Source organism: Gymnoscopelus braueri (assembly GCF_963280865.1).
Source record: "Gymnoscopelus braueri genome assembly, chromosome: 22".
NCBI lineage: Eukaryota > Metazoa > Chordata > Actinopteri > Myctophiformes > Myctophidae > Gymnoscopelus > Gymnoscopelus braueri.
Window position 1 is genome coordinate 28,109,383 of NC_137624.1, and position 27,010 is coordinate 28,136,392.

General features: G+C 42.0%; 1 protein-coding gene across 3 annotated transcripts in view; it reads right to left on the reverse strand.

Moving 5' to 3' along the window:
* garnl3 (GTPase activating Rap/RanGAP domain like 3) overlaps nucleotides 1–27,010 on the reverse strand; it is a 138,854-nt gene that overhangs the window by 56,028 nt on the left and 55,816 nt on the right. For all 3 annotated transcript variants that reach the window (XM_080419800.1, XM_080419798.1, XM_080419799.1), the window contains exons 3-9: nucleotides 10,394–10,468; nucleotides 8,684–8,783; nucleotides 7,946–8,070; nucleotides 3,592–3,656; nucleotides 1,388–1,451; nucleotides 929–955; nucleotides 543–618 (exon numbers count right to left, since the gene is read on the reverse strand). In XM_080419800.1, the coding sequence (XP_080275926.1) occupies nucleotides 543–618; nucleotides 929–955; nucleotides 1,388–1,451; nucleotides 3,592–3,656; nucleotides 7,946–8,070; nucleotides 8,684–8,783; nucleotides 10,394–10,468 (532 nt within the window). The remainder of the gene's footprint in view (nucleotides 1–542; nucleotides 619–928; nucleotides 956–1,387; nucleotides 1,452–3,591; nucleotides 3,657–7,945; nucleotides 8,071–8,683; nucleotides 8,784–10,393; nucleotides 10,469–27,010) is intronic.

Genomic DNA, 27,010 nt, shown 5'->3' on the forward strand with positions numbered 1-27,010 from the left:
TGAATGCTTGATTCTGATTGGTCAATCACTGAATTCAGCCGGCGTGTTATTTCTGAGATAACGAGCTCAGTAACAGACCGCTGTCTAATCAACGACTCAGAGCACCTGCTGCTCTGCTAGAATTTATGCTGTATCCAACATGACAGCCATGTAAACAAACACACAATATCATTCACAACTAAACGTTGCTCTCAAGAATGTTTTTGAAAACATTTGAAGGGAGAAATAAGACAATGCAGTGACCGAAAATGTATTCTATTTGATCAACACTTCCTTGTTTTCCGAGGCGACCGTGTCCGCCCGGCGCAACACTTATGGAATAATTTCATTATCGTAAGCAAGGAAATACTTCGTTTTGTTGTTACTTTTAAGTCAATTTATCAATTAATTTAATAAGTAGCCGTGCAATAAGCGGAATAATTGACGGGTCGCTGGTCATTATTGAGAAATAAATCCCGACAGGGATTTATTTCTCAATAATGACCAGCGACCCGTCAATTATCCCCTTGCATAGTGTACATTACAGTGTAAAAAGGATTTACCGTTGCTAAACATCTCATCGTCTGTCAGCTGTCCGTCTTTGGCATACAAGACACCGAATTTGAAGTTCACAGAACCCTACAAAGACAAGACTCCGTGAAATGAGTGACCAATGTACTGTACGTACAAAATTCAATCTCACAAATTCAAATACGTACATGCATTTAAAAGCAATTTCTATCTATCTATCTATCTATCTATCTATCTATCTATCTATCTTATTATGACTAGTATATGTTGAGAAGTGAAGGTCATGAGTTAAGGATGGTGAAGCTTGATCAATCAACCAGTCAATCATATAATTGAAAAATCCATCAATAGATTAAACTTTAAACTGGCCACACGAAAAAACTGTATAATTTGAAGTCCACCCCCCCCCCCCCCGTACCTCTTGTTCTTCCAACACCAGTAGATCCTGAGAGAAAAGAACATAACAGTTAATGCATCATTTATACTTCAGATACTGTATACATCAGATATACAAGCTCATAGGTCATATGAGCTTGTATTGTATTTTTGAAAAATCTTTGAATATATATATATATTTGTAAAGCGAACATTTTTTAACTAAAATCTTTGCTTCTCAGGGGTCCCTGGAACAACATATTTTGAGATGAGGGGGTCCGCGGCCAATTAAATATCATTTTGGGGGCCCTTGAAATGAAAATGTTTGAGAACCACTGATTATAGCAACTTCAGAAGCAAAGATTTGAGTTACAAAAGTTTAAAAAAAATAGCAGATCTACAAGCTCATATATAGCAGATCTACAAGCACTCCGAGTGCGTTTTATTTTATTTTTTAAATGAGGTCGTGGTATTACTGTATTACTGCAGCATAAATTCTCACCTTCTGAATCTCTGGGTTCAGTATCTCCCTGGGGCCTTTCTCAAACCTGTCCAGGTTCATTGCACTGCAATATGAAGGAGAGGAGGCGAGAATTAGAGTTATTATAGCAGAGGAGGAGATGGAGGGGTTAACCCATTCAATCCAGGAACACATCCGCGTCATTTTTAGATTTCTTTGGCTATTCAAAAATAGCAGATATACAAGCTCATAGCGCTATGAGCTTGCAGATCTGCAATTTTTTAAAAGATCTTTTAATATATACAATCATTTTTAACTCAAATCTTTGCTTCTGGGGGGTCCCTGGAACAAAATATTTTGAGATGGGGGGGTCCGTGGACAAATACATATCATTTTGGGGGTCCTTGACATGAAAAAAAGTTTGAGAAGCACTGAAATAATAATAAAAAATAACTGTTAGGATTTAGGGCGTGCTCTTAGGGCGCGCTCCCACCAAGAGTTGGCTGGTCGCTGTTAAACGCAGGTTGTGCGCGGCCACAGTTTTTTGCAGCCAGCGGATTCAAAAAAACGCTGTGACGCACCTGTCACTCACATTCAAGACCCTCCCCGTAGCCCGCACCGCCTGCTGCCTTGAGCACCATGGTGCTTCCTGAGTCTTGAGACGGTCCGCCTTCAACTCACCCGATTGGACAGAGGGAGAAAATCGGCTCCTGCCACAGCGTTTTTTTAGAATCCGCTGGCTGCAAAAAAACTGTGGCCGCGCACAACCTGCGTTTAACAGCGGCCAGCCAACTTTTGGTGAGAGCGCGCCCTTAGAAGACATTTGTAGAATCCCCAGAAGCAAAGATTTGAGTTCAAATTGATAAAAATATATATATATATTCAAAGATTTGCACAAATCTTCATGAGTTTTCTAAAATAAATAGCAGATCTACAAGCTTTAGTTTTTGAATAGCCCAAAGTATAAAATAATGGTTATAGCTAAAAATCTAAGATGACACAGTATGCGTTCCTGGATTGAATGCGTTAAATGACACAGGATAGACGGATAAAGACATTGCCATAACCACTTAAAAAAACAAACATTATATGCATTCCGGGCAAAACTTCAGAAGAAAATAGCAGATCAACAAGCTTAGCTGCACGTTGTGAGCTTGTCGATCTGCTATTTTCAGCGAAGATATACAGTATATCTAATGTGGGCCTGAAAACAGAAAAGCCACGAGGATAGAGCCCTGAGGGACTCCTCCGGTCAACCATATAGGGTTAGTTACATAGAAGGATAATGTGGCCATCTGATACCAGGCCACACCCACTAATAAAGCTCAGGAAATCCCTCCCATTAGCCTGGGGGTGGGGCTGTCCTGAATAGAATGGTGCAACTCTATAGCTCTGGTTCTCAACATCTGGGTAATTTCTTTTCAAGATTTCTTTGAAAATAGCTAGACGGTGGCACAGTCGGTACGGTAGCGCTGTCGCCTCACAGCTAGAAGGTCCTGGGTTCAATAGTCCATATTCACACGCCGGCCATTTTGGAATGTAACATTGTGTTGCTGTGGCAACTGGGGTGGCATTTCATTGACTTAATGGCAATATGGCCGCCGTGTGAATATGGTCTATTCCCGCCGAGGACACGCTGTGGGCGTGTCCTCTCCTCCACATCATCAGTGCCCATACCCTAGGTGGGGTTGGCGAAAGGGCCTTTCTGTGTAGAGTTTGCATGTTCTCCCCGTGTCCCCTAGGGTAGAATACCCTCACAAAAAACATGCAGTAATCCTGGTCTCTATACTGCCTCCCCCTGGTCAGCCGGGGCGCCTGATGGAGGGGAAAAAGGAACCGGTTGGAATAACGTGTTCCTTCCACGTGCTACGTCCTACTGGGGAAACTCCCCCCCCCCTGTCAGGTGATAAGCAGCAGCATTGAAGGAGGCATGAGCTCAGTTCTGCGCTCTCCCTTGGCCGGCAGAGGGAGAGTAGCGCCCAGGATTACATATGGAATTGGCATTGGGTGAAAAAATGGGTTACAAAGCCGTGGGATAAAAAGATTCTATTGACCAGATCTGTCCATTTGTACACTCTACAGAGGATTCCATTAGTACACTCTCTGGCTTACAGTCCTGTAAGGGTCCATTTGGTTCCTAACGATCAATCATTTAGCTGGGGAGCCCCTGGGAGGCCGGAACCCCCTGAGGGACCCCCTGGCCTCGGGGTCCCCATGGGAAGCAGTTTGTAGGTAATGATTCTCACCTTAAGATGGACTTGACCGATAGTGTTTTGGTGGGGCTGTAGGGCAGGCTTATCTTCAACGTACCCTGAAGCAACAAGAAGCACACACAGAGGAAGTTAAACAGACTGCTCTCACTTTTGATTTTCACAACCATTTTCACACAGAACAGGATAATGAAGTAAAACAAACAAACTAGGGCTGTCACGATGACAAATTTAAGTTGACGATTAATTATCACTCAAATAATTGCGATTAACGATCATTCACTGCCACAATTATTGCTGGCCGCGTTTGCCCACTGCCAGAGATTTTTCATTTAAAAAAAAAAGTACTCAGGAGCCGAGATACAGAATTTTTAAGTTTTAAGTTAACAAGGAAGTGGATGGGAGTGTAGATCTTTAAACAATCATATCTCCTTGGTCTTTGGGTCAAATTTGAAAAAAAATATTTTTTTTCAAAAAAAAAAAATTACGTTTTTTACGTCAGTGGCAGGATTGGTAAACGGGACAAATTACGTTTTTTACGTCAGTGGCAGTGAATGAGTTAATTGTGTTCCTGTCGTTGAAAATTAATGGAACATTATGAATCATTTCTGTTTGGCTTTTAGCTTTCGGAAACAAAGGTTGCACAGGGCAGATATGACAAATAACACATTTAATTACTTTATACTTAAAAATAAACATTAATAGTGGAAATAGTAGAGCTTATAGATCTGCTATTTCGACTATTTTTGAATTTTTGGGCGGTGAAACCGCCCCTATAAGTGAGGTTTGGAAATTTGTACAATTCTTGGAAATTTGTACAATTATCCTGCGCTGTGATTGGCCAAAAAGTACCCCGCCTAACCCTGCACCGTGATTGGCCAATCACAGTCTATTCAGGACTGTGATTGGCCAGTGTCACATGACACATGTGCATAGCCCTATATAAGAAACCATAACTTGAAAAAAAAAACATAAATTTGTTTTTTTCAAGTTATGGTTTCGTCCATCATAAAGAGTGTTTCAATAAATGTATTTATCTTTTGTACATGATTGGTTGACTCCATTCAGTATTGTGATTAGCTAGCAAGACACCGCCCACTTCACACAGGGTGTGATTTTTTTAAAAATATAAGACATTTTTTAACATGGAATTGATTATGACGATTATGACGATTATGAAAAAATTATTGCGATTATATAAAATAATTGCGATTAGACGATTATGTAATAATTGTGACAGGCCTACCAACAACATACCCTTTTAACCACTTCAACCCCAGCATGCCTATTCTGGGGGAAACATTGGTCAGAAATAGCCGATGTACAAGCTTGTAGATTGGCAATTTTTGGCAAAGAGATTTGGTATAGACAGAGATGAAATGGTCAGAGTACAGTTGTTTCACTAAGACGAGAGGGTTAAAGTGATTCATTTACTATGGTAAAAAGTCCTTATTCATGGGTATTTTACCGGGTATAGATTGTATATTTCTCATCATCAGTGGACAATCTGTGGATAATCTGTGGATATCATCCACCTGTATTAAACCATTTCTACTAAACTGCAAAGGGGGAGTATCAACTTAAACTTAAGCACTTTAATATGTAACTTTCCTGTTATATCCCCGATTTGGACCAGGGTCGACTGCACAAGGGCTGAAATGTATACCACTGAACTAGCAAAGAGCAACTGCTTGCTCTGGGGAGAAATAACAAAAGAAACTCAATTTGTGTCAAACCAGAAACAGGAGCGCGCCAAAGGTCGACACAGGATCTAAATGTCTCAACGGAAGAGCAGGTAGACCAAATACAACCACCCCAATTGTATTAACATACTCTACCATACGGATTGGACAAAGTACCATTTTATTCGCACAGAAAAGTTAGATACAGCTTTAAAGCAATGTGCCATTTAACACATCGGGTGCCAAACACGGTCTGAACCGTGTTTGCGCAGAGTAGCGGTCCGGTGCCGAACACGGTCCAGACCGTGAAATATGTCTTTTTGTTTTTTTCGTTTTTCTCCACACGGGCGGGGCTGGAGCAGCTCTGGGAGTACCCATTGTGATCTTGAGAAGGATAGGCCAGATAGATCACCGGAAAAACAAAAACATGGCTGCCATCCACTTCCTGTCTATTTCCTTCTTTAAAACACCTATATCTCCGAATCTGTTTCCGGTGGGGAAAACCGGTCATGCGCGATGCGCGATCCCCCCCCATTGTAACTCGCGAGTGAAATGTTATCGTTCCAGGCTGTAGCCAGGGTCATCGCGCAACATGAATGGATGTTTTTTTTTACATGGATTTGCTCCTCGTGGAGTCTAGAGCTTTAAACAGCAAAGCGCAGTCAATGGGGAGAATGCTGGCACCCAACGTAAGTTGTTATGAAAAAATGCTGGCACCCAATGTGTTAAGACCTGTCACTTTTTGATTTGAGCAAAAAAAAAAACATTATTTTACACTTTGGCTATTAAAAAATAGCAGATATACAAGCTCATAGCGCGGCACTCGGTGCCGCGCTATGAGCTTGTAGATCTGCTATTTTTGAATAATTAAGAAAATGTGTGCAAATCTTTGAATATTTACATTTCTAAAGCAAACATTTGTAACTCAAATCTTTGCTTCTAGGGGTCCCTGGAACAAAATGTTTTTGAGATGGGGGGTTCGCGGCCAAATACATATACGTGTTGGGGTCCTTGACATGAAAACGTTTGAAAACCACTGACATTTGTTTTTTTCAAAAAAACTGTTAGGATTTAGAAGACATTTTGTAGAATCGGCCTCAGGCCTTAAAGGGATATTTCACTTTCAAACAAAATAAACATACAAAAAAAATATATTAACTCTTTCAGTGCCAAGAGTATTTTCATAAAGTACTCCCCCAGTGCCAGCAATTTGCGTTTTTTTTATTTTTAGATTTAGTAATTTTTCATTCAAATAAATGATCTGATTGGGTTTTTAAACCCATAATACAGTTCTACCAGTAGAGAGCAACAAATCGACACATTGATGATCTCGCTGGCTCACTCGCCCCCTCCCAAACAGGCTCACGTCATATCCGGTCATAACCGGATGTTGACATTTTTGACAATCGTTGATCGGGCTAAATTACGATGCGATACACGACTACGATGACTGATCGTCACCCAGACCAAAGAGAGTAGACGTGGACCTCTCCGTTTGTTTTTTATACCGTGTGAAAAACCGTGACTTTCCCTATTCTGGCCGAAAATGATCACGGGAAAAAAATGAGAACCGGAAACGGAATCTGCGTCATGAAACCGGAACCCAATGAGTCTGAAGGAGTCAGGAAGCGAAAGTGATCATGAAAAATAAACAGCATAGCGCGACCACAGTCAAAAGTAAAAACTCGGGATTTCTCATGCTGGCACTGAGGGTACTCGGGAAAAACTCGGGATATCTCGGGGCGTGGCACTGAGAGAGTTAACAAGAAATGAAAAAAGTAATGGAAAAATCACGGCCCCCTCACGCATTAGAAGGACAATATCAGTCACTAGAACCAAGGACGGGTGTTTTCAATGAATCTATCATGGTTAAAATTGAGTTTGAAGTTACAAACATGTTTGAAAGTGAAATATCCCTGGGTTAAGAAGAGAAAGCCAAATGAGGCCAGGGCTAACCAAACCAAAATAGCCTAAAAACAAAGCCAAGCTGAACTGCCCCAAGCCAACCAAAAGGCAGACCAAACCAAACCAAATCAAACCAAACCCCAAACAAAAGATCTCCAGTGATCAGGAACTGAGTGAATGTGAAGGTAGATATAAGACTAATCAATGTGATTAGGCGGAGGTGCATCCTGAGCAGGTCCAACAGAAGGCTCCAAGGCTAATAAGACCTGCATGCGTTATTACGTCTTTAAATGAGTCGCCAGACTACAAACCAGTGGTGGAAAGTAACTAAGTACATTTACTCAAGTACTGTACTTGAGTACAATTACTATTAGTATCATTATTCATTTTTAAATTTTGTATTAATTATTATTACCTAATTGTTAGGTATTTTTTTACTTTACTGGAGTATTTACAAATTTCAATACTTTTACTTTTACTCCACTACATCTCAGAGGCAAATATTGTACTTTTTACTCAACAAAAATTATTTGAAAACTTAAGTTACTAGTTACTAGATTTGAATTATTATTGCAAAACATGCATTAACCACTTCAGCCCTATTTAACCTTTGGCTATTTGAACATAGCCGATCTGCAAGCTCACAACGCGTCGCATCGCGACGCGTTGTGAGCTTGCAGATCTGCTATTTTCAAAAGATGGTCCTTGACACGAAAAGGTTTGAGAAGCACTTTTCTAGAGGAGGCCCAGAGGGTGTGTGTGTGTGTGTGTGTGTGTGTGTGTGTGTGTGTGTGTGGACTCACGCTCTTTCTCCAGAGGATGGCTCGATACTGTGGGACCCGCTGGTTGTTCTGGTCGGACAGAACCACTGACAGGTAGAAGGGGTTCTTGTCTCTGTCTGCATCTGTGCCCACGTAGTTCTGATGGACTGAAGGAGATAACACACACAACCTCATCAAACTGATATAGTATTAATGCACGAATGCATGCATTCGTTCACGCTTAAAGGTAGGGTAAGTACTACGTTTTATTTTTTTGGTTATAACAAAACGTTTTTTTGTTAAAAGGTTAACCCATTAAAGGAGTAGTTCACCCAAAAAAATGACTTATTTTCTATCAATTACACACCCCATGAAGCATTTAATTCGTGAAGATGTTTTTGTTTTTGTCGCATTCCTGAGCCAATAATTTGATGACTGGGTGTATTTCCGGTAGGAGACACAAAGAGTCTCTTTTGAGTCTCCTACCGGATACATTAGCATCTTCCCGCCGGTCATCAAATTATTGGCTCAGGAATGCGACAAAAAACAAAAAATCTCAATTCAAGGCTTCATGCGGTGTGTAATTGATAGAAAATAAGTCATTTTCTGGGGGAACTACTCCTTTAAGACCCAAGGCCGATTCTACAAATGCTTTTGTTCAGTATCAGGGGTCTCCGCGTCTCTCCGGATCTTTAATTAACAGAAAATATATTTTCAGGTAAATATCACTTACCCTACCTATAATAGTCAATGGATAAACAACACAGCCCCAACACAAACCTTTTCCCAGGAAGTACTTGAAGAACCATCTGGTGTGGTACTCAGGGTTCTCCAGATGGACGTCGGTTCTTCTCCAGGTTCCTGGGGTGTAGTCCATGCTCTGTCGCACGCACGCACACACGCACGCACGCGCACGCACACGCACACACGCACACGCACACACGCACACACAGAGATTCCACCTTGTCAAAATAATTGGTCACAGTTTGAGTCAGTGCTATCTCCTCTGTTGACAACTGTTAGACAATAAAGTCAATTAGAAAGGTGTGCAAACAGATGCGTCATATCAGGAAAAAAAATTAAAGTGTGTTATAAATAAAATGTATTATCATTATTATTATTATTATTATTATTATTATTATTATTATTATTATTATTATTATTATATAATCCACAAGCCTATAATGCAGTGATTTCCAACCGTGAGGATAAGAGGGTCCCCAAATAATTGGCTATCGCTGCCCACTATTGTTATCAGAGTTGGTGGGGTTTTTTTTCTCGTTTTTTTCAGTCAGTGTTTTTCTAAGGGAGGCGAGATCGCACTTGCCTCTACGGTGAATACGCCACTGCCCTGCAGGACCCCAAACTACGCCCCCTGCTGTGAGTGCAAATCTCCGCCAGTGATGCCGTCATCATCATCAGGACCAAACATGACGTTGCATGAAGTTATAGTGCAAAGTGTCATGTCATAGTCCCAGACGTGGCATACAGGGGCACAGACTAAAATTACACAGTTGCAAATCAAATTGAATCAAATCAAATGATATGAAAATGTGCTGCCAGTGTTGATGTTCAGACAGAAGCACTACCCATCATGCTTTGAGGGTACAGTGACCAGACGGCGTCCTGGGTTTGTTCCGAGACTGTCATATGGTTTCAAGCTGCATTATGTCCACAGCTTTCACAGATATTGTCAAAACAACACAAAAAATTACACACAAAAAAATGTCCTAGTTTTCACTACAATAAAGATAATAACTATGTTCTACTTGTTTTCAGCGCTAGACGTTTTAATCATGTTCTGTCCCATTCATTATCATTATCACTAGGTGTGCTACTGCAAGCACTAACATAGTATAATTCAGTGGCCCCCACGAGGGCTAGGACAATTGTAAAGGAATAATAATAAAAAAATATATATACTGTATACATTTAATTTCAATTTAACCCATTTAGACCATTGGCTTTTAAAAAATGAGCAGATATAAAAAGTTCATAGCACGGCACCGAGTGCCGCGCTATGAACTTATTATATCTGGTATTTTTGAACAGGCAATAGAAATCTAAAAATGACAGAGATGCGTTCCCGTATTGAATGGGTTAACTTAAATTCATTAGGTTGTTAGCGTCCCATATTTTGGGGCGTGTCATTTTCAAAAAATCTCACACTGCGTTACACTGTGACAGGCGGACAGCAGCCAGAGGCTATGGCTAATTTGGGTAAAAGTACTAATTATCTTCCATTCTGATGAAAACGCCTTTGGACGCAAACATGTGCATGTTGTCCATAAAATAAAAATTGGTTCGCGTAAGTAAGGTTTGGGGTTTTGAAATTATGGTCACCCTGTTTGAGGGGTAATATAAGGACCAGTTATATGTCTAGTACGTGTGATGATGCATTTACTGTGTGTGCGTGTGCGTGTGTCTGTGGGTGTGTGTGTGTGTGAGTGTGTGTGTGTGTGTGCGCGTGCGTGCGCGTGCGTCATATACCTCATCTGATGAGCCATTCTCCACCCTGAAGCGCCCTGCTCTCTGAATGGCCCCATCTGCATCACTGGAGATGAGCTGAGAGAGAGAGAGAGAGAGAGAGAGAGAGAGATGATTAAAATACCTGACACAAGCTATGTGCGGGGGGGGGAGATTAACGCATTAATTACAAAGAGGGACAAAGGCAGACACGGCTGCATGAGTCCTACAACTTACACACTATGCTGTATTTGCCATAAACATTTTCCACGAACATGACGTCGTTCCCTTTTATATCATGTCTTTGTCTGTCCACTTCCTCTTGACAGACAATTCCCCCCCCCCCATAACTTTTTTAATGTGGTTCTGATTTTCTTCTGTTTTGCGTCTCTACTCCACCTCCTCTCACCACATCTATTGACGATAGTTCTATTCGGGATCTGAAGAGATAACATTAGAGGTAGGGAGGTGCAGTGGTGGAAAAAGTACCCAGATCTTTTACTTAAGTAAAAATATCAATTCTGCAATATAGAAATACTCCGTTACAAGTAAAAGTCAGGAATAAAAAATTTACTTGAGTAAAAGTCCAAAAGTATTGGTATCAAAATATACTTAAAGTACCAAAAGTAAAAGTACTAAAATGTTTGAAAATAGCAGATCTACAAGCTCACAACGCGTCACATCGCGACGCGTTGTGAGCTTGTAGATCGGCTATTTTCAAATAGCCTTTGTATAAAATAGGGCTGAAGTGGTTAATGTATGTTTTATAATATAATAATTGATCATTGCAAAGTAACTAGTACCTAAAATTTTCAAATAATTGTAGTGGAGTAAAAGTACAATATTTGCCTCTGAGATGTAGTGGAGTAGAAGTAAAAGTACTGAAAACTGGAAATACTCCAGTAAAGTAAAAAATACCTCAAAATTGTACTTAAGTACAGTACTTGAGTACATGTACTTAGTTACTTTACACCACTGGGGGGGTGTAGATAGGTTGGTGAGCCAGACGGTAGTGGTCTGAAGGACGACAGACAGGAAGTGACTTGGGGGGGAAGAGGGACTGTACATAAAAACGATAAAGCGCCTTGAAATTAATGCATTTTATCCCCATAGAAACAAACCAACGACAATGGCAATGCTGAGAGCAACGTTGTCCTCCTGGCAGACAACAGTGACTCATACACCATTGTTAAAAAAAAATACCTGTAATTCCAAGCTTTGTCATCTTCCACCAAACTTAATTTGACATTGTTGCTTTATGAGTATGACAAAAAATTCTCACTGATGATCACATGCTTAAAACCTTAAAAATATTAACTTTTCAGGAAATGAAAAAGAAAAAACATGTTTTTTAGAACAACACAATACTGCCTCATCAAAGTTGGGATGGTGACTTTATACACTGACAGACACTTGACGTGTCCTTATATTATCATCACTTTACCCAAATACAGCTCAAGTGGAGGTTTTTGACCATTATTAATTATTTCCACTATCCACAAGTTGCAGTTAGGTGGTTTGAACGACAGTTTGTCGATCCAATGGAGTTAGGAGGTTTAGTCAGAAGCGCTTTTTAATACTTTTCATCTGTTCAATATTTGTAAAAGCATACTTAATAATAATAATAATAAAACTTTATTTGTATAGCACTTATTTAAGCAAAGTTACAAAGTGCTTGAACAATCAAAACAGCAATCAACAACAATAAATGAAATAATGCAATAATGAAACAACAGTGATATATTACATTTACAATAGAACAGAGCAATAATAATAAACATTTATCTCAAGGAGTTAAGAAGGCCATTCTGTAGAAATGGGTTTTTAACAGGGATTTAAAACTCGTTAATGATCTGGTTAACCTTAGTTGCTCTGGTAGGCTGTTCCAGAGTCTGGGGGCCTTTATAGAAAAGGCCCGACCTCCTTTGGTCACCAAATTAGCCGCATAAATCTCCAGTAGACCCTGGCCAGATGATCTAAGGGTGCGCCCTGGCACATAAGGTTCAACCCGACTTATTTACAAGCACATCAACGGTGGGTGCTAGGCCAATGAAACTAACATGATGATGATGAGGTAGAGCCCGCACACCATTTCACAGGTAAAGGATTTACAGTACTTTATTTGCGACAACATTTCGATCCTCACAGGATCTTCATCAGGTCAGTATCAGTACCATACTGACCTGTATGGTCCCCTCCTTTTTCCCCCCAAATCCCTTCGCCCCAAAAAAATTGCCGATCTACATGCTCACAGAGCTTGTAGAAAAGCTATTTTCCCAGAGCGGAATAAGGAGACGTCGGGGGGGGGGGGGGGGTTCATGTGGTTAAGACAGACGCGATGATTAATGGCCGTGGTTATTGGCTCCCCTTTATGCAAATGATATTACTCTGAGATTATAATTTGAGGTAATAAAGAAAATAAAAGCCTGTCGTGATGTCACAGGGCTTTGCATGTTTTACTGCGGTTGTAAAGCACCCCCAGTGAGTGACACTCCACCTCATCTACATTATTATAGGCAAATATCCCTGCGTGTTTCCTGGTGCAGTCCTCCGCCATCTCTGTGTGTGTCAAAGAGAGACGGTATGTATTGGGGCTGGGGCGGTATGACTTGAAAAATCTATATCACGATTATTTCAGACTTGAAACTAATTTTCACGATTTTTCAAAAAAAATAGCAGATCTACAAGCTCATAGCGCGGCACTCGGTGCCGCGCTATGAGCTTGTAGATCTGCTATTTTTGAATAGCCAAAGGAATCTAAAAATGACAGAGAGATGCGTTGCCGGTCTTAATGGGTTAAAATCTAGACCTCAGTTTGAATGCCTCCGCTTCTCAATTATTCTAAGAGGAAGTCGGCTGGAGCAGTGGTTCTCAACCAGTGGTCCGGGGACTCCCAGTGGTCCTTGAGGGGGTTCCAGGTGGTCCCCAGCTAAAATGATTGGTGGAGTTGGTATAACCAAATGGACCCTTATAGATCTTTAACTCTTGAGTGTAAAATGTTACGCTCTCAAGAGTTCAATTATTGTTAAACATCTGCATTACTGAATTTAAAGACTGGGTGCCATGATTTTCAGTGATTTTTACCCCCCTAAAACATAATCATCAGGTATTATGGTTATACTAGGAGGAAGATTTTTTTCAAAAAAGTGTACAGAAAGTGTTAAAATTATGTTTTTATGTGGACACGCCTCCAGTTCATTAAGTATACCTGGTTCTCACCTTAGCACCTCCTCCACCACCTTAGCACCACCCACCTGTCCTAGTCCCTCCTCCTCCTCATGCCCACACCTGTTGTGTTATGATAATGAGGGGGAGGGTATGTTTTTACTATGTCACTAAAGGGCTGTTTTTCTATTGGCACGTTTGACCCTCAAGGTTTCAGCCTCCAGGTAGAAACTCAAAATAGTCAGAGAAGACATAAAACACCATAAAAACACCACCAGGGGGCTTAATGAAGTTCTATCAACCTCATAGACACATGAAAAACTGAAAAAGTGCAAAACCATGGCACCAGCTCTTTAAACATCTGCATTACTGAATTTAAGTCTACACAATTAGAGAATGTAGAATTATTATTTTGACAAAATCTTATCCAACGATAACAAAACACTTCCAAGTCTTGGGTCTGAACAGAGTCTAAATCTCATCAAATGGTGGTTCCGAGGCTCAAATGCCGAATAAATAATGGACCTCGATATGAAAAGGCTTGAAAACCACTGGGTTAGAGGTTCTAAATGCTGGTTTTTTATTTGGGTCAGTTACCCAGCCCTGGTCTGCAGGCCTATGTATCGTCTGTAACTGCGTAACCATGTGTGAAGGATGCAAAACAAAACGTCTTTAACACTAGTTAAGAGGTGGTTCCATGGTTTTGCACTTTTTCTGTTTTTCATGTGTCTATGAGGTTGATAGAACTCCATTAAGCCCCCTGGTGGTGTTTTTATGGTGTTTTATGTCTTCTCTGACTATTTTGAGTTTCTACCTGGAGGCTGAAACCTTGAGGGTCAAACGTGCCAATAGAGAAACGGCGCTTTAGTGACATAGTAAAAACATACCCTCCCCCTCATTATCATAACACAACAGGTGTGGGCATGAGGAGGAGGAGGGACTAGGACAGGTGGGTGGTGCTAAGGTGGTGGAGGAGGTGCTAAGGTGAGAACCAGGTATACTTAATGAACTGGAGGCGTGTCCACATAAAAACATAATTTTAACAATTTCTGTACACTTTTTTGAAAAAAATCTTCCTCCTAGTATAACCATAATACCTGATGATTATGTTTTAGTCTTTAAGTTAAATTTCATTGGTTCACATTTGGACCCGCCGGTACATGCATGGTCCCCAAAAACCCAACGTTGTTGAGAAACAGTGGTCTAAGACGGTGGTTCTCAAAGTGGGGTCCTTGACGGGGGTTCCAGGGGGGTCCCCAACAAAATGTGTCCGTTCAAAAATAGCAGATGTACAAGCTCACAGCGCGTCACTTCGTGCCGCGCTGCGAGCTTGTACATCTGCTATTTTTTGAATATTTAAAAAGAAATCTTGAAAGTTTTGGAAAATCTTGCATATATTTTTTATTTTTACACCAATCTTCTCTTCTGGGGGTCCCTGGCACAACACCTTTTCCACGGCCACGGCCAAATACATATACATTTGGGGGTCCTTGGCACAAAAACGTTTGAGAAACAGTGGTCTAAGACAGTGGTTTTCAACCAGTAGTCCGGGGATCACCAGTGGTCCGTGGGGGGGGGGGGGTACCAGGGGGTCCCCAGGGACATTAGTTAACATAGCGTCACAATCATTTTAACCACTTAGCTTTGGCTATTCAAAAATAGCAGATCTACAAGCTCATAGTGCGGCACCGGGTGCCGCACTATGAGCTTGTATGAGCTTGTAGATCTGCTATTTTTGAAAAATCTTGAAAATGTGTGCAAATCTTTGAATATATTCACCTGTTTCCTAGGCTGTGTGTGTTTCACTTCCTGTCGATTTGATCCAATGAAATCCAATGAAACTGGTCAGATGACCAATGATATCCAATGAAATCGACAGGAAGTCAAACACACACAGCCTAGGAAACAGGTGAATATATTTTTTAAAGCGAACATCTTTGCTTCTGGGGGTCCCTGGCACAACACCTTTTCAGATGGGGGTCCACGGCCAAATATGTATCAATTTGGGGGTCCCTGGCACGAAGACGTTTGAGAAAGAGTGGTCTAAGATACTATGCTCACCCGGTGGTCTCTGATGTCCTCCTGCAACATTAACTATGAGCACCTTAGAGTCTATGTATGTATGTATGTGGAGAGAGGGGGAGGGGTGGGGGGCAAGAGATAAGAGGAGGAGAGAGGAGAGAGGAGAGAGAGAGGGAATACGAGAGAGAGAGAGAGAGAGAGAGAGACGGGGGGAGAGAGTGAGAGAGAGCTTTTCAGTGTCGAAGAAAACATGCGTGTTGCTGCGTGTGCATAAAGCCTCTCTGTGTGAGAATGAAAAATAAAGAGGGGAAAGGAAAGGTTAAGAGCCTTATGGATTCTCTCTCTGTGTGTGTGTGCGTGTGTGTGTGCGTGTGTGTGCGTGTGAGTGTGTGTGTGTGTGTGTGTGTGTGGCGTGCTTCTAAATCATGCATCAGCAGAGTGACAAAGAGGAAAAGCTTGCGCTCCAATCATTCCCTATGGGCTTGGTATGTGTTGGACTGGGGAGTACACGTGTGTGTGTGTGTGTGTGTGTGTGTGTGTGTGTGTGTGTGTGTGTGTGTGTGTGTGTGTGTGTGTGTGTGTGTGTGTGTGTGTGTGTGTGTATTTTGGTATGTGTCTGACGAGGGTAGCACGCATTTACGAGTGTGTGCGTGCGTGTGCGTGTGTGTGTGTGCGTGTGTGTGCGCGTGTGCACGCTCACGATTGTGGGAGGCTTTAACAAACAACCCATAAAATACCTTGCCGCTGCCAAAGAGAGACGGAGAGATGGGAGGGGTGAGAGCGAGGAGGAAGAGAGCGAAGGATGAGATCGCTGGGGAGGAGAGGGAGAGAGGGAGAGAGAGAGAGAGAGAGAGTGAGAGAAAGCAACGTGTAATGACAGGAAAAAAGACAAATGATAAATGAATAATAACCATTTCCACTGACTGTGTGTAAAACCCCCCCCACCAACCCCCCCACCCCCATGCTAACACATACACGCACACACACACACACACACACACACACACGCACCTCAATAGCTCCCATTTTAGGGCATGACTCGAACACTTCACAAACACAATTGTAGCCCTCGGTGCGCTGAGGGAGGCTCTGATTTCCCAGAGGCCCACAGGAGCGAAGACGAGGAGACCTCCACTCCTCCAAGACACGGTGGGAGAGAAGCCGAGCCGAGACGGGGGGGGGGCTACACTTCAATTGATTTCCTGTGTATATCCACTGTGTCACGTGGGTTTTCAGGCAGTGGTGGAGAAAGTACTCAAATGTTTTACTTGAGTAGGAGTATCGTTACTGCAATGTAGAAGTACTCTGTTACAAGTAAAAGTCAGGAATTAAACATTTACTTGAGTGAAAGTACAAAAGTATTGGTATCAAAATGTACTTAAAGTACCAAAAGTAAAAGTACAAAAATGTTTGAAAATAGCAGATCTACAAGCTCACAACGTGTCGCGATGCGACGCGCTGTGAGCTTGTAGATCGGCTATTTTCAAATAGCCTGGGATAAAATAAGGCTAAAGTGGTTAATGTATGTTTTAATGATGTAATAATTTATATCTGCAAAGTCACCAGTAACTAACGTTTTCAAATAATTGCAGTGGCGTAAAAGTACAATATTTTCCTCTGAGATGTAGTGGAGTAGAAGTAAAAGTATAGACAATTGGAAATACTCCAGTAAAGTAGAAGTACCTAAAAAAAATGTACTTAAGTACAGTACTTGAGTAAATGTACTTAGGTACTTTACACCACTGGTTTTAGGAGAAACCAGAAGTCAAACACACTGTGGGCGAGGATCCAGCGACGACGCTGATCGCTGGGACGTTCGTGAGAGCTGGCGAGTTTCCCCTGGACGGACACTTAAGAGGCATCTTGTTGTAGTAGTGGTGAGGCGTGGGGGGGGATTGTGTATCTTGGTAATGTATCGTCGATGTAGGGCAGAAACCTTGCATCTCCTTATTTCAACTTTTTATGTTTTCCCCCCCCGTAAATTAACGCCGTACTTCGTCATACTACTATCACAAACACAGAAAAAATAGCCGATCTACACAGAGCTCACGCTTACATAAAAATATTTTTTGGAGTGTCCGTGGGTTTTACAAATATTGAACCCATGAAATGTATTAAAACCGGGAAATAAAAGGATCTGTGTCATTTTAGATTTTTGCGTTGGCTATTGGGCATGCCACACACACACACACACACACACACACACTAAAAAATAGCAGATATACAAGCTCACAGCGTGTCACTTCGTGCCGTGCTGCGAGCTTGTACATCTGCTATTTTTTTTGTGAGAGGAACTACTGATTTTGAAGGCATTTGTAGAATCGGGCCTCAGGTCTTAATGAATTAACAAGAGGTGGTGGACTAAACAACAACTACATTGGATCCATTGCAACACAGGTTTTCTCTTTTTTTCCCCCCTCGATTTTCCTGAAAAGTAACAGGTTTTCGGGGACATACAAGGTTTCTACCCGGCGGCCTTACGACAGTATCATAGATCTTTTTGGCCCGACGCGGGAGGCCGGGGAGGAGGAGGAGGAGGAACAGAGGGAGGGAGAGATTCAATCAATGGCTTTTGTGTGACTGTTGATAGCATCATTGATCTCATCAGAGAGCCCTGTTCATGCTCTCGCTCGCAGTTCTCACAGAATGCTGAACTGTGGGGGATCGAACCAGGGTGCACGGGGTTTTCAAAAGACAGGGGGCATGCAGCGCCCCCCCCTCCCCCCGGGGGGGTCCAAGTGTCTTGCTCAAGGACACTTCAACACCAATCCAGGTCGTGGGGGGGGGGGGGGGGAATCGAGCGTGGGAGCCTTCCAATTCCTAAGCAGGCATTCTAGCTCACGCGTTGCGTTAAGTTGCGACGCGTCATAAGCTTGTATAGATCGGCTATTTCAGCTATTTTACGTAAAAATGTAAGTATATAGGGTTTAACCACTTAAATCAAGGGTCTTCAACGTTTTCAGGCCAAGGACCCCCTGGCTGAGAGAGAGATGAAGCAGGGACCCCCTCTATATTGTATGAAATTGTGTTTCAGATCATACTTTTTTTTGTTTACTTGGTCTGCTCTTTTTCCCCTCTACACCTATACCTCTTTACCAAATCTACAACCTCTACAACCTATACCTCTTTACCGATCTACAAGCCCACAACGCCTCGCAGCGCGAGGCGTTGTGAGCTTGTAGATCTGCTATTTTTGGCTAAAGTTCTCCTCAGAAAAGGGATGCTAGGGTTCAAGTGGTTAAGGTAAAAAGAAAAATCCTATCACACAAAGATTTGGCGGAACCCCTGTAGTAACTCTGAGGACCCCCTAGGGGTCCCGGACCCCCTGTTGAAGACCCCTGACTTAAATGGTAAATTTATATAGCGCTTTTATCCAAAGCGCTTAGATAGATTGTGCATTACATTCACCCACCCATTCACACACACACGGCGGAGGAAACCATGCAAGGCACCAACCTGCCCATCGGGAGCAATTAGGGGTTCAGCGTCTTGCTCAAGGACACTTCGACACCAACTCCGGGATCGAACTGGGTACCTACCTCACGGTTGCCATCCGGCCGCTCTACCGGCCTCTCTACCCCCTGAGCCACTGCCGCCCATATTAAACCCCATATGGTTGAGCGGACTCCCTCTATAGTGTCTTTTTCTGCGTTCTGTTATTGTTGGGAAAGCTTTCGCTGAAAACAGCCAATCGACAAGCCGATGTGAGCTTATCGACAATTTCACCATAAATTCAAATCACAGCGATGGGATAATTGAGTATTTTTTTTATCACGATAAACGATAATAACGTCCTATCCCTAGTAATAATAAGTAAGCATTGTCGAGACATGAGGCAGGAGACAATCTACCATTTCCTTGAGGGCGTGAGGCAGCTTGATGTACAAGTACTGTACACCCCCCGGACATGACGCTAGTATGTCTCAGGGACTTAACCCCCAATCCGACCCTCAATGCTGAGTGCCAAGCAGGGAGGCATTGAGCATTGGGTCCCATTTTTATAGTCTTTGGTATGACCCGGCCAGGGATCGAACCCCGACCTCCCAATCTCAGGGCGGACACTCTAACCACTAGGCCAGCTGGTTGATTAGTAACCACAGGGATAAGATTGAGCAAAAACACCTAAAGTCTCCGAACCTTTTTTGAGGGTTGGACATCATTTGAGTACACCACAACATTTCACTGCATGTACAGTCTTATGTGACTGTAGGGTGGCTAATTTAACCCATTAAGACCGGGACGCATCGGTGCAATTTTTTTTTATATCTTTGGCTATTCGAAAATAGCAGATCTACAAGCTCATAGCGCGGCACTCGTGCTGCGCTAGGGGTCCCTGGAACAACATATTTTGAGGTGGGGGTCCGCGGCCAAATACATGTCATTTTGGGTGGTCCTTGACATGAAAAAGTTTGAAAACCACTGATTATAGCGACATACGTTTTTTAGGATTTAGAAGACATTTGTAGAATCCCCCAGAAGCAAAGATTTGAGTTACAAATGTTCGCTTTAAAAATATATATATATATTATATATATATACGTAGGTATATGTACATATATGTGTACGTATATGTACAAGCTCATAGCGCGGCACTCTGTGCCGTGCTATGACGCACCTATATAATTCGCCTATATAATTCATGCCGACGCGCCTATATAATTCATTTTCAATGAGAGGCTGGAGTGTGGTGAGCTTTTCTTTTCTCCTCACTGCGCAGACGCATTGTGAGCTTAGTAGATCTGCTATTTTCAAATGGCAGAAATATATATATACAGTATATAGGGCTGAAGTGGTTAATGTATGTTTTGGGTTAATAATCAAAATCTACAAAGTAACTAAACTTTTAATAATTGTAGTGGAGTAAAAGTACAATATTCGCCTCTGAGGTGTAGTGGAGTAGAAGTAAAAGTACTGACAATGGGAAATCCTCAAAAGTGTACTTAAGTACAGTACTTTAAGTAAATGTACTTAGTTACTTTACACCACTGATTGTCACTGTACATTTTGCACACACGGGAAATTTGTCCTCTGCATTTACTCATCCTACCTCTGAAGATACTGAAGGGTATCTGAGTAGCAGATGGTAGGTACAGTACATGGAAGGTGCCAGCATCAAAGCGTTGTGCTGGTTTCCGTGCAGCCCGTCTCTCTTTAGGGGAAACCAGAATGGAACAGGTGGAGGATGTTTTCACAAGCAGACAGATTGTTGCACACTTTGCATACGAGTGCGTATCTGAGCACCGTGCGCCAGGTTCAGCCTGCCCTCGAGGCTAATTTGTATTTGTGTGCGAGTTAATAGCCTCATGCCCGTGGGCGTGTGCGTGTGTGTGTGTGTGTGTGTGTGTGTGTGTGTGTGTGTGTGTGTGTGTGTGTGTTTATGCGCGCGTGTTAGTGTGGGTTTGTGTGTGTTTATTGATTTTCCTTGCTCCTGGATATATTCAGTGAATTAAACGTCCTGCTTTTGTCTCCCATTCTTTACCCTGTAATGAGATGTCCCTCCAGCTCTCTGTGAGGTCGGATCCACTGAGAACACGCGTGCACTCAACTCACACACACACACACAAACACACACACACACACACACACACACTGATAGAGACACTACCTTAATGTGTGAGGTACCAGTGTTGAGTACTTTGTCCACACCTCAGATGAATATACAGTCAAATAGATAACAGGTGTATCATTGCTACTAGTAAGGTCTTGGGTAGTGGTAGTGACATCAGTGCATTTTGCTGGTGACTTTACCCATCTACTGTAATATCGTATTCACCTGTTTCCTAGGCTTTTCACTTCCTGTGTGTTTTCCACTTCCTGTCGATTTGATCCAATGAAATCCAATGAAACTGGTCAGATGACTAATGATATCCAATGAAATCCGACAGGAAGTGGAAAACACACAGCCTAGGAAACAGGTGAATAGGCCTGCTTCATATCAACTGTCATCGTTACTTCTCAGATATGCCGAAAGAACGTTTTATTTAAAGTCATTCAAAAGATGTGAGCATTACTCATTGTGTCTCCACCAGTTATTTGAGTTGAGATCTAACAGACTTACACCATTAAGACCGGGAACGCATCCGTGTCATTTTTTTTATTTCTTTGGCTATTCAAAAATAGCAGATATACAAGCTCATAGCGCGGCACCGAGTGCCGTGCTATGAGCTTGTATATCTGCTGTTTTTGAAGTCGTGAAAATGTGTGTAAATCGTTTTTTTCTTTTTTCAAGCGAACATTTTTTTAACTCAAATCTTTGCTTCTGGGGGATTCTACAAATGTCTTTTTTTTTAAAGGTATGTTGCTATACAGTATATATCAGTGGTGCTCAAATGTTTTCATGTCAAGGACCCCCAAAATTATATGTATTTGCCCGTGGACCCCCATCTGAAAATATTTTGTTCCAGGGACCCCCAGAAGCAAAGATTTGAGTTAAAAATTTAGATTCTTAGATTTGCACACATTTTCTGTTTTCTGTTTTTCTTCTCCAAAAATAGCAGATCTACAAGCTCATAGTGCGGCACTCGGTGCCGCGCTATGAGCTTGCGTATCTGCTATTTTTTTTATGGCCAAAGAAATCTAAAGTGACACAGATGCGTTCCCGGTCTTAATCGGTTTAAAGCAGAACTTCCACTTTTAACCCTGTCATGGCAGCCGTTTCTCTTCATAAGCGGCTGATTTAAGTCGGCTGCAGTCGACGCGGACCACATCAGGAATGGCCTTGGTGGAACGGTCTGAATGGCGTCTGTGAGAAGAGGCACTGGGCCCGGCTTGACATGTCCTGCCTCTCTTCAACTGGGTCCCAGAAATAAAACAGAGATGACTCTCTGCTTATGTTAGGCTCTGTTATTATAGGGAATCCTGTTTGGAATGGTCAGTCTGTTGTTTATTCCTTTCAGTGCTCGTTCTCATAAAGGCTAGCACACGGAGAAATAGATTATGCAACCTAATGGCAGGAAAAAAGATACATGACAAGAATGATTCTCAAATGATTTGCGTCACAGTCACAGACTGTTCTGTTCTGTATACACTTTGGTATGAAGTCACATTTGTATATATATTTTTAACAAGAGGAAAGTGTTGGTGTCTGCTGGCCCCATTAATTGAGAAAATATGCATCCAGTTTTCCACTGCACTGACGGACAAAGTTTCACAGCATCTCATCAGGAATAACGGCATTATCCTCCTAACCATCGCCTGGAATGAACCTTAATTACTTATTTAATAATACACAATTATACTACAATAATATAAGAAAAACATTGTAATTCAGTGTACTCTGATCACACTCGTCAAGGACATCATGCCCCTGTCTGTCCGTCCGTCCGTCCAAAATACATAATATGACTTCTGAACAGATGAACAAAGCACCACCACAATACTTGAAGAACTGATTAACAACCCCTGGGGGTCCCGACCCACAGGTTGAGAACCACTGGTTCATACAACCACTCGCAGTGTATTTTTGACCCCCCCCGCGCGCAGCAACGCACCGACTGCCTGCTGCTCCTGCAACATTTCCATTGCGAGACCCAAATACACACAGAAACACAGAATGAGAGAGAGACGGCCATTACATCACAGTGGGCTGGGCTTTACTGCTCGCCAGTAAGTTATTAATACATACATGCAATATATAACTCAAACGGTCAGTAACAATGTTTTGTGGTCCTCAAAACCCCACCCACAATTGCTGCGATTGGTCGAGGCTATCAGCTGCACGGCACAAGTAGGGACGCAAATGATCGATTCATTCATCGATTGATAGTCGATAACCCTTATCGATCGATTAATCGGTTAATTGATAAGCAGTGTTTCTTTAGGACCAAAAGGAAACATAATGGCCTTGATGTATATAACATTAACGAGCGTCAACGAGCATCAGCTGGACACAGACACACACCTGCAACTCTGCAGTGCTCTATGGAGTCTGTCTCATTTCTCTCCAAAACCCCTTGAGTATGATGGAATATGATTAAGGATTACTGTGATTATGGTAAGCTGACATTTGATATCACACACACCATATGCCACCTGCATGCGTGCGCTAGGCCTGTCACGATTATTACATAATCGTCTAATCGCAATTATTTTATATAATTGCATTTTTTTTTTGCATAATCTTCATAATCAATGCCATGTTAAAAAAAAATCTTATTTTCGAAAAATGACAAAAATAGTGGAAATAGCATATCTATAAGCTCAAAACGCGAGCTTATAGATCGGCTATTTCCACTATTAATGTTTATTTTTAAGTATAAAGTAATTAAATATGTGTTATTTGTCATATCTGCCCTGTGCAACTTTTGTTTACGAAAGCTAAAAGCCAAACAGAAATATAATTTGTATTCATAATATTCCATACATTTTCAACGGCAGAAACACAATTAAATCGTTGTGCGCGACGAACGCGCACATTGATTTAAAGGATCTACACCATGAATTTAAAAAAAATATTTGATATTTAATATCATATGGTGTATGTCCCTCAAACCTTTTTCAAGAGGTTTGAGCCTAAATCATCACTCAGATATACTCATCCCAAGTCAATTGTCTCTGGCTTATACAGCACTTTCAGCTGCAATACCAAAACGTCCTCTTGGGCAGGGGGGGGCTACTGAGCAATTCTGTCTGGCCAGCATCAATGCAAAGGCAATGCAAGTGATGTCACTTGCATTGCCATTCTGAAATGGCCTGTTCAGACACGCCCATTCTGAAAATCTCTGAAATGAGAATGAATGACTGAATGTTAAAAATATATATTTTTTGGGGTACAAGAGACACTGGGGAGCCCAAAAAATACCCTCCCCCCCAAATAAAATGAAATTCATGGTGTGGCCCCTTTAACCCATATATCTGCTATTTTCAGGGGTGAAAGTGGGCCGGCACGGTCCGGAACGGCGTTCCGGTAAAAGATTTGGTCCCGGAACGCCGTTCCGTTAAGAAAAATTCGAAGGTAGTTGTGAAAATCCCATATTAAATAACCTGCCACAGACCCATGGCCATGTTCAAGAAGAAAACATAATCTACTAACGTCAGATTAACATACACAATTATTAAATTTTCTAATAAAGTGCTTTTGAATTGTTCCACTGTGTGTTTGTGTCAGCTTAATCCGTGCTATTTTTACGGTGTTTATTTATTTTACGGAGCCGAGAGGAGAAGCGTCTCCTCTTCTCCCCAGCGAAACGAAACTGGGACTGGGATCAATTCACTTTGCAGCTTGGAGATCCGGTATAAAACGGATACGGAAACGGCCGTTGTCCGTGCCTATGTGTGTATGTGCAAATTACCGGATAAAGAAGGCGGGCTTTACGACGAATTAAATCCCACCAACGTTCAAAACATGTTTCTGGTTGGCTGACAGACTAGCATAGTTAGTTCTGATTGGTTCAACAGTATCAACACGTCTTTTCTGGAGAAAAAAAGAAAAGAAAAGAAACGCGAGGGGAAATAAACACTGTTTTGATGAAGAATGCAATTTAAAAAATAAATGAAGCACAATGCAACGAAAACTAACTGAGATGTTTAAGAGAAAAGAAGACAGAGTTGAAGAAGCTGACAATGTGGTTAAGAACAACAACGCCCAGGTACAGTGGTGGGAAAAGTACTCAATTACTTAAGTAAAAGTATCAATACTGCAATGTATGTATGTAAAGCACTCTGTTAAAAGTTTGGAATTGAAAATTTACTTGAGTGAAAGTACAAAAGTATTGGTATCAAAATGTACTTAAAGTACCAAAAGTAAAACTACTAAAATGTTTGAAAATAGCAAATCTACAAGCTTGTGGAGCTTGTAGATCGGCTATTTTCAAATAGCCTAGGTATAAAATAGGGCTAAAGGGATACATTTTTTACATTAGTATAAACCCATTTTGTTTGAATATTTTATTAGGCAGAAATTGTTTTTTGTGATAATAAATTGGTAAAATCAGGCAAAAATATGAATTAAATAACATAACCCTAACCTAACTCCTAATCCTAACCCTAAAACCAAAATAAAGAAACCAAAAACTGGAAAAAAAAACGAACCCAATCCGCCCAGAACCGCGAAAAAAACGGACCCAATCCGCCCAGAACCGCGAAAAAATTTTCGCCCGCGCGGCTAAGCCGCGCGGGCGAACGCACTCCCCCGGCCGCGCGGCTTCGCCGCGCGTCCTCACAGTTCCGGCAAGAAAACTCAGCCACTTTCACCCCTGGCTATTTTTGAATAGCCAAAGAAATCTTAAGTTACAGAGATGCGTTCCCAGTTTGAATGGGTTAAGGGTCCCGGTTTGAGGGGCTGAATACATGGTCAACCCCAAAACCCTACATTATTGGGCCAGACAAACAAAAGGAGTCTGCTGAAGAGAGATCCTTTTCAGCAACTGAACAAATAGCGTGCAGCCTCTAACCCACACACTGACCCCTGGCCAAACGCACACTAATGTGGAAAACAGCACCAGGGTTGTCCTGAACACGCTGCCAGGGTAATTAATAGTCATCTCACACTGGTAGGTGACAGATGCAATTTCAATATTATCTCAAGGTGAGAGATAACCCTGGCAGGCGCGCACACACGCTCACACTCACACTCACACACACACACACGCGCGCACGCGCACACACACACACACACTCACCAAACTCTTTAGATAGTGTTTTCTCTCTCTGCCTATTGCAACGCATGCGCAGCCGCACACACACACACACACACACGCGTACACACGCGCGTGCACACACACACACACACACACACACACACACACACACACACACAGTGATGTGGTGAAAAAAGTACTGCATTTTTTTTACTTAAGTAAAAGTATCAATACTGCAATGAAGAAATACTCTGTTAAGAGTAAAAGTCTGGTAATCAAAATGTACTTGAGTAAAAGTACAAAAGTATCGGCATCAAAATGTACTAAAGGAGAGATCCGCCCATTTTAAGTGTTATCTTTGATGTGTCGCTAATCACTCACCATCATTGAAAGGGACGTTGAGTTATTTCAGAGAGTCCCGTGTCCTGCAGTCTGTCGACCCCCTCCGTTGGCATAATGGGAGCCCGTGTAAGAGTGAACACTGCTCATTGTGGAGTCTCATGATACTCAAACGTGCACTGAATGTCGCCAACGAGCTATCGTTCATGCAGAACGAGATGATGCAGGTTGCTTACTTCTTCCACAGACGCCAGGTTCTGTGGAAGAAGTAAGCAACCAGCGTCGTCTAGTTCTGCACGAACGATAACTCGTGCAAGACTTTCAGTGCATGTTTGAGTATCATGAGACTCCACAATGAGCAGTAGTAGAGAAAAAAATAACTTTGCATCGGTTATAATAGACGAATTTCACTCTTACACGGGCTCCCATTATGCCACGGAGGGGGTCGCCAGACTGCATGACACGGGACTCTCTGGAATAACTCAACGTCCATTTCAATGATGGTGAGTGATTAGCGACACATCAAAGATAACACTTA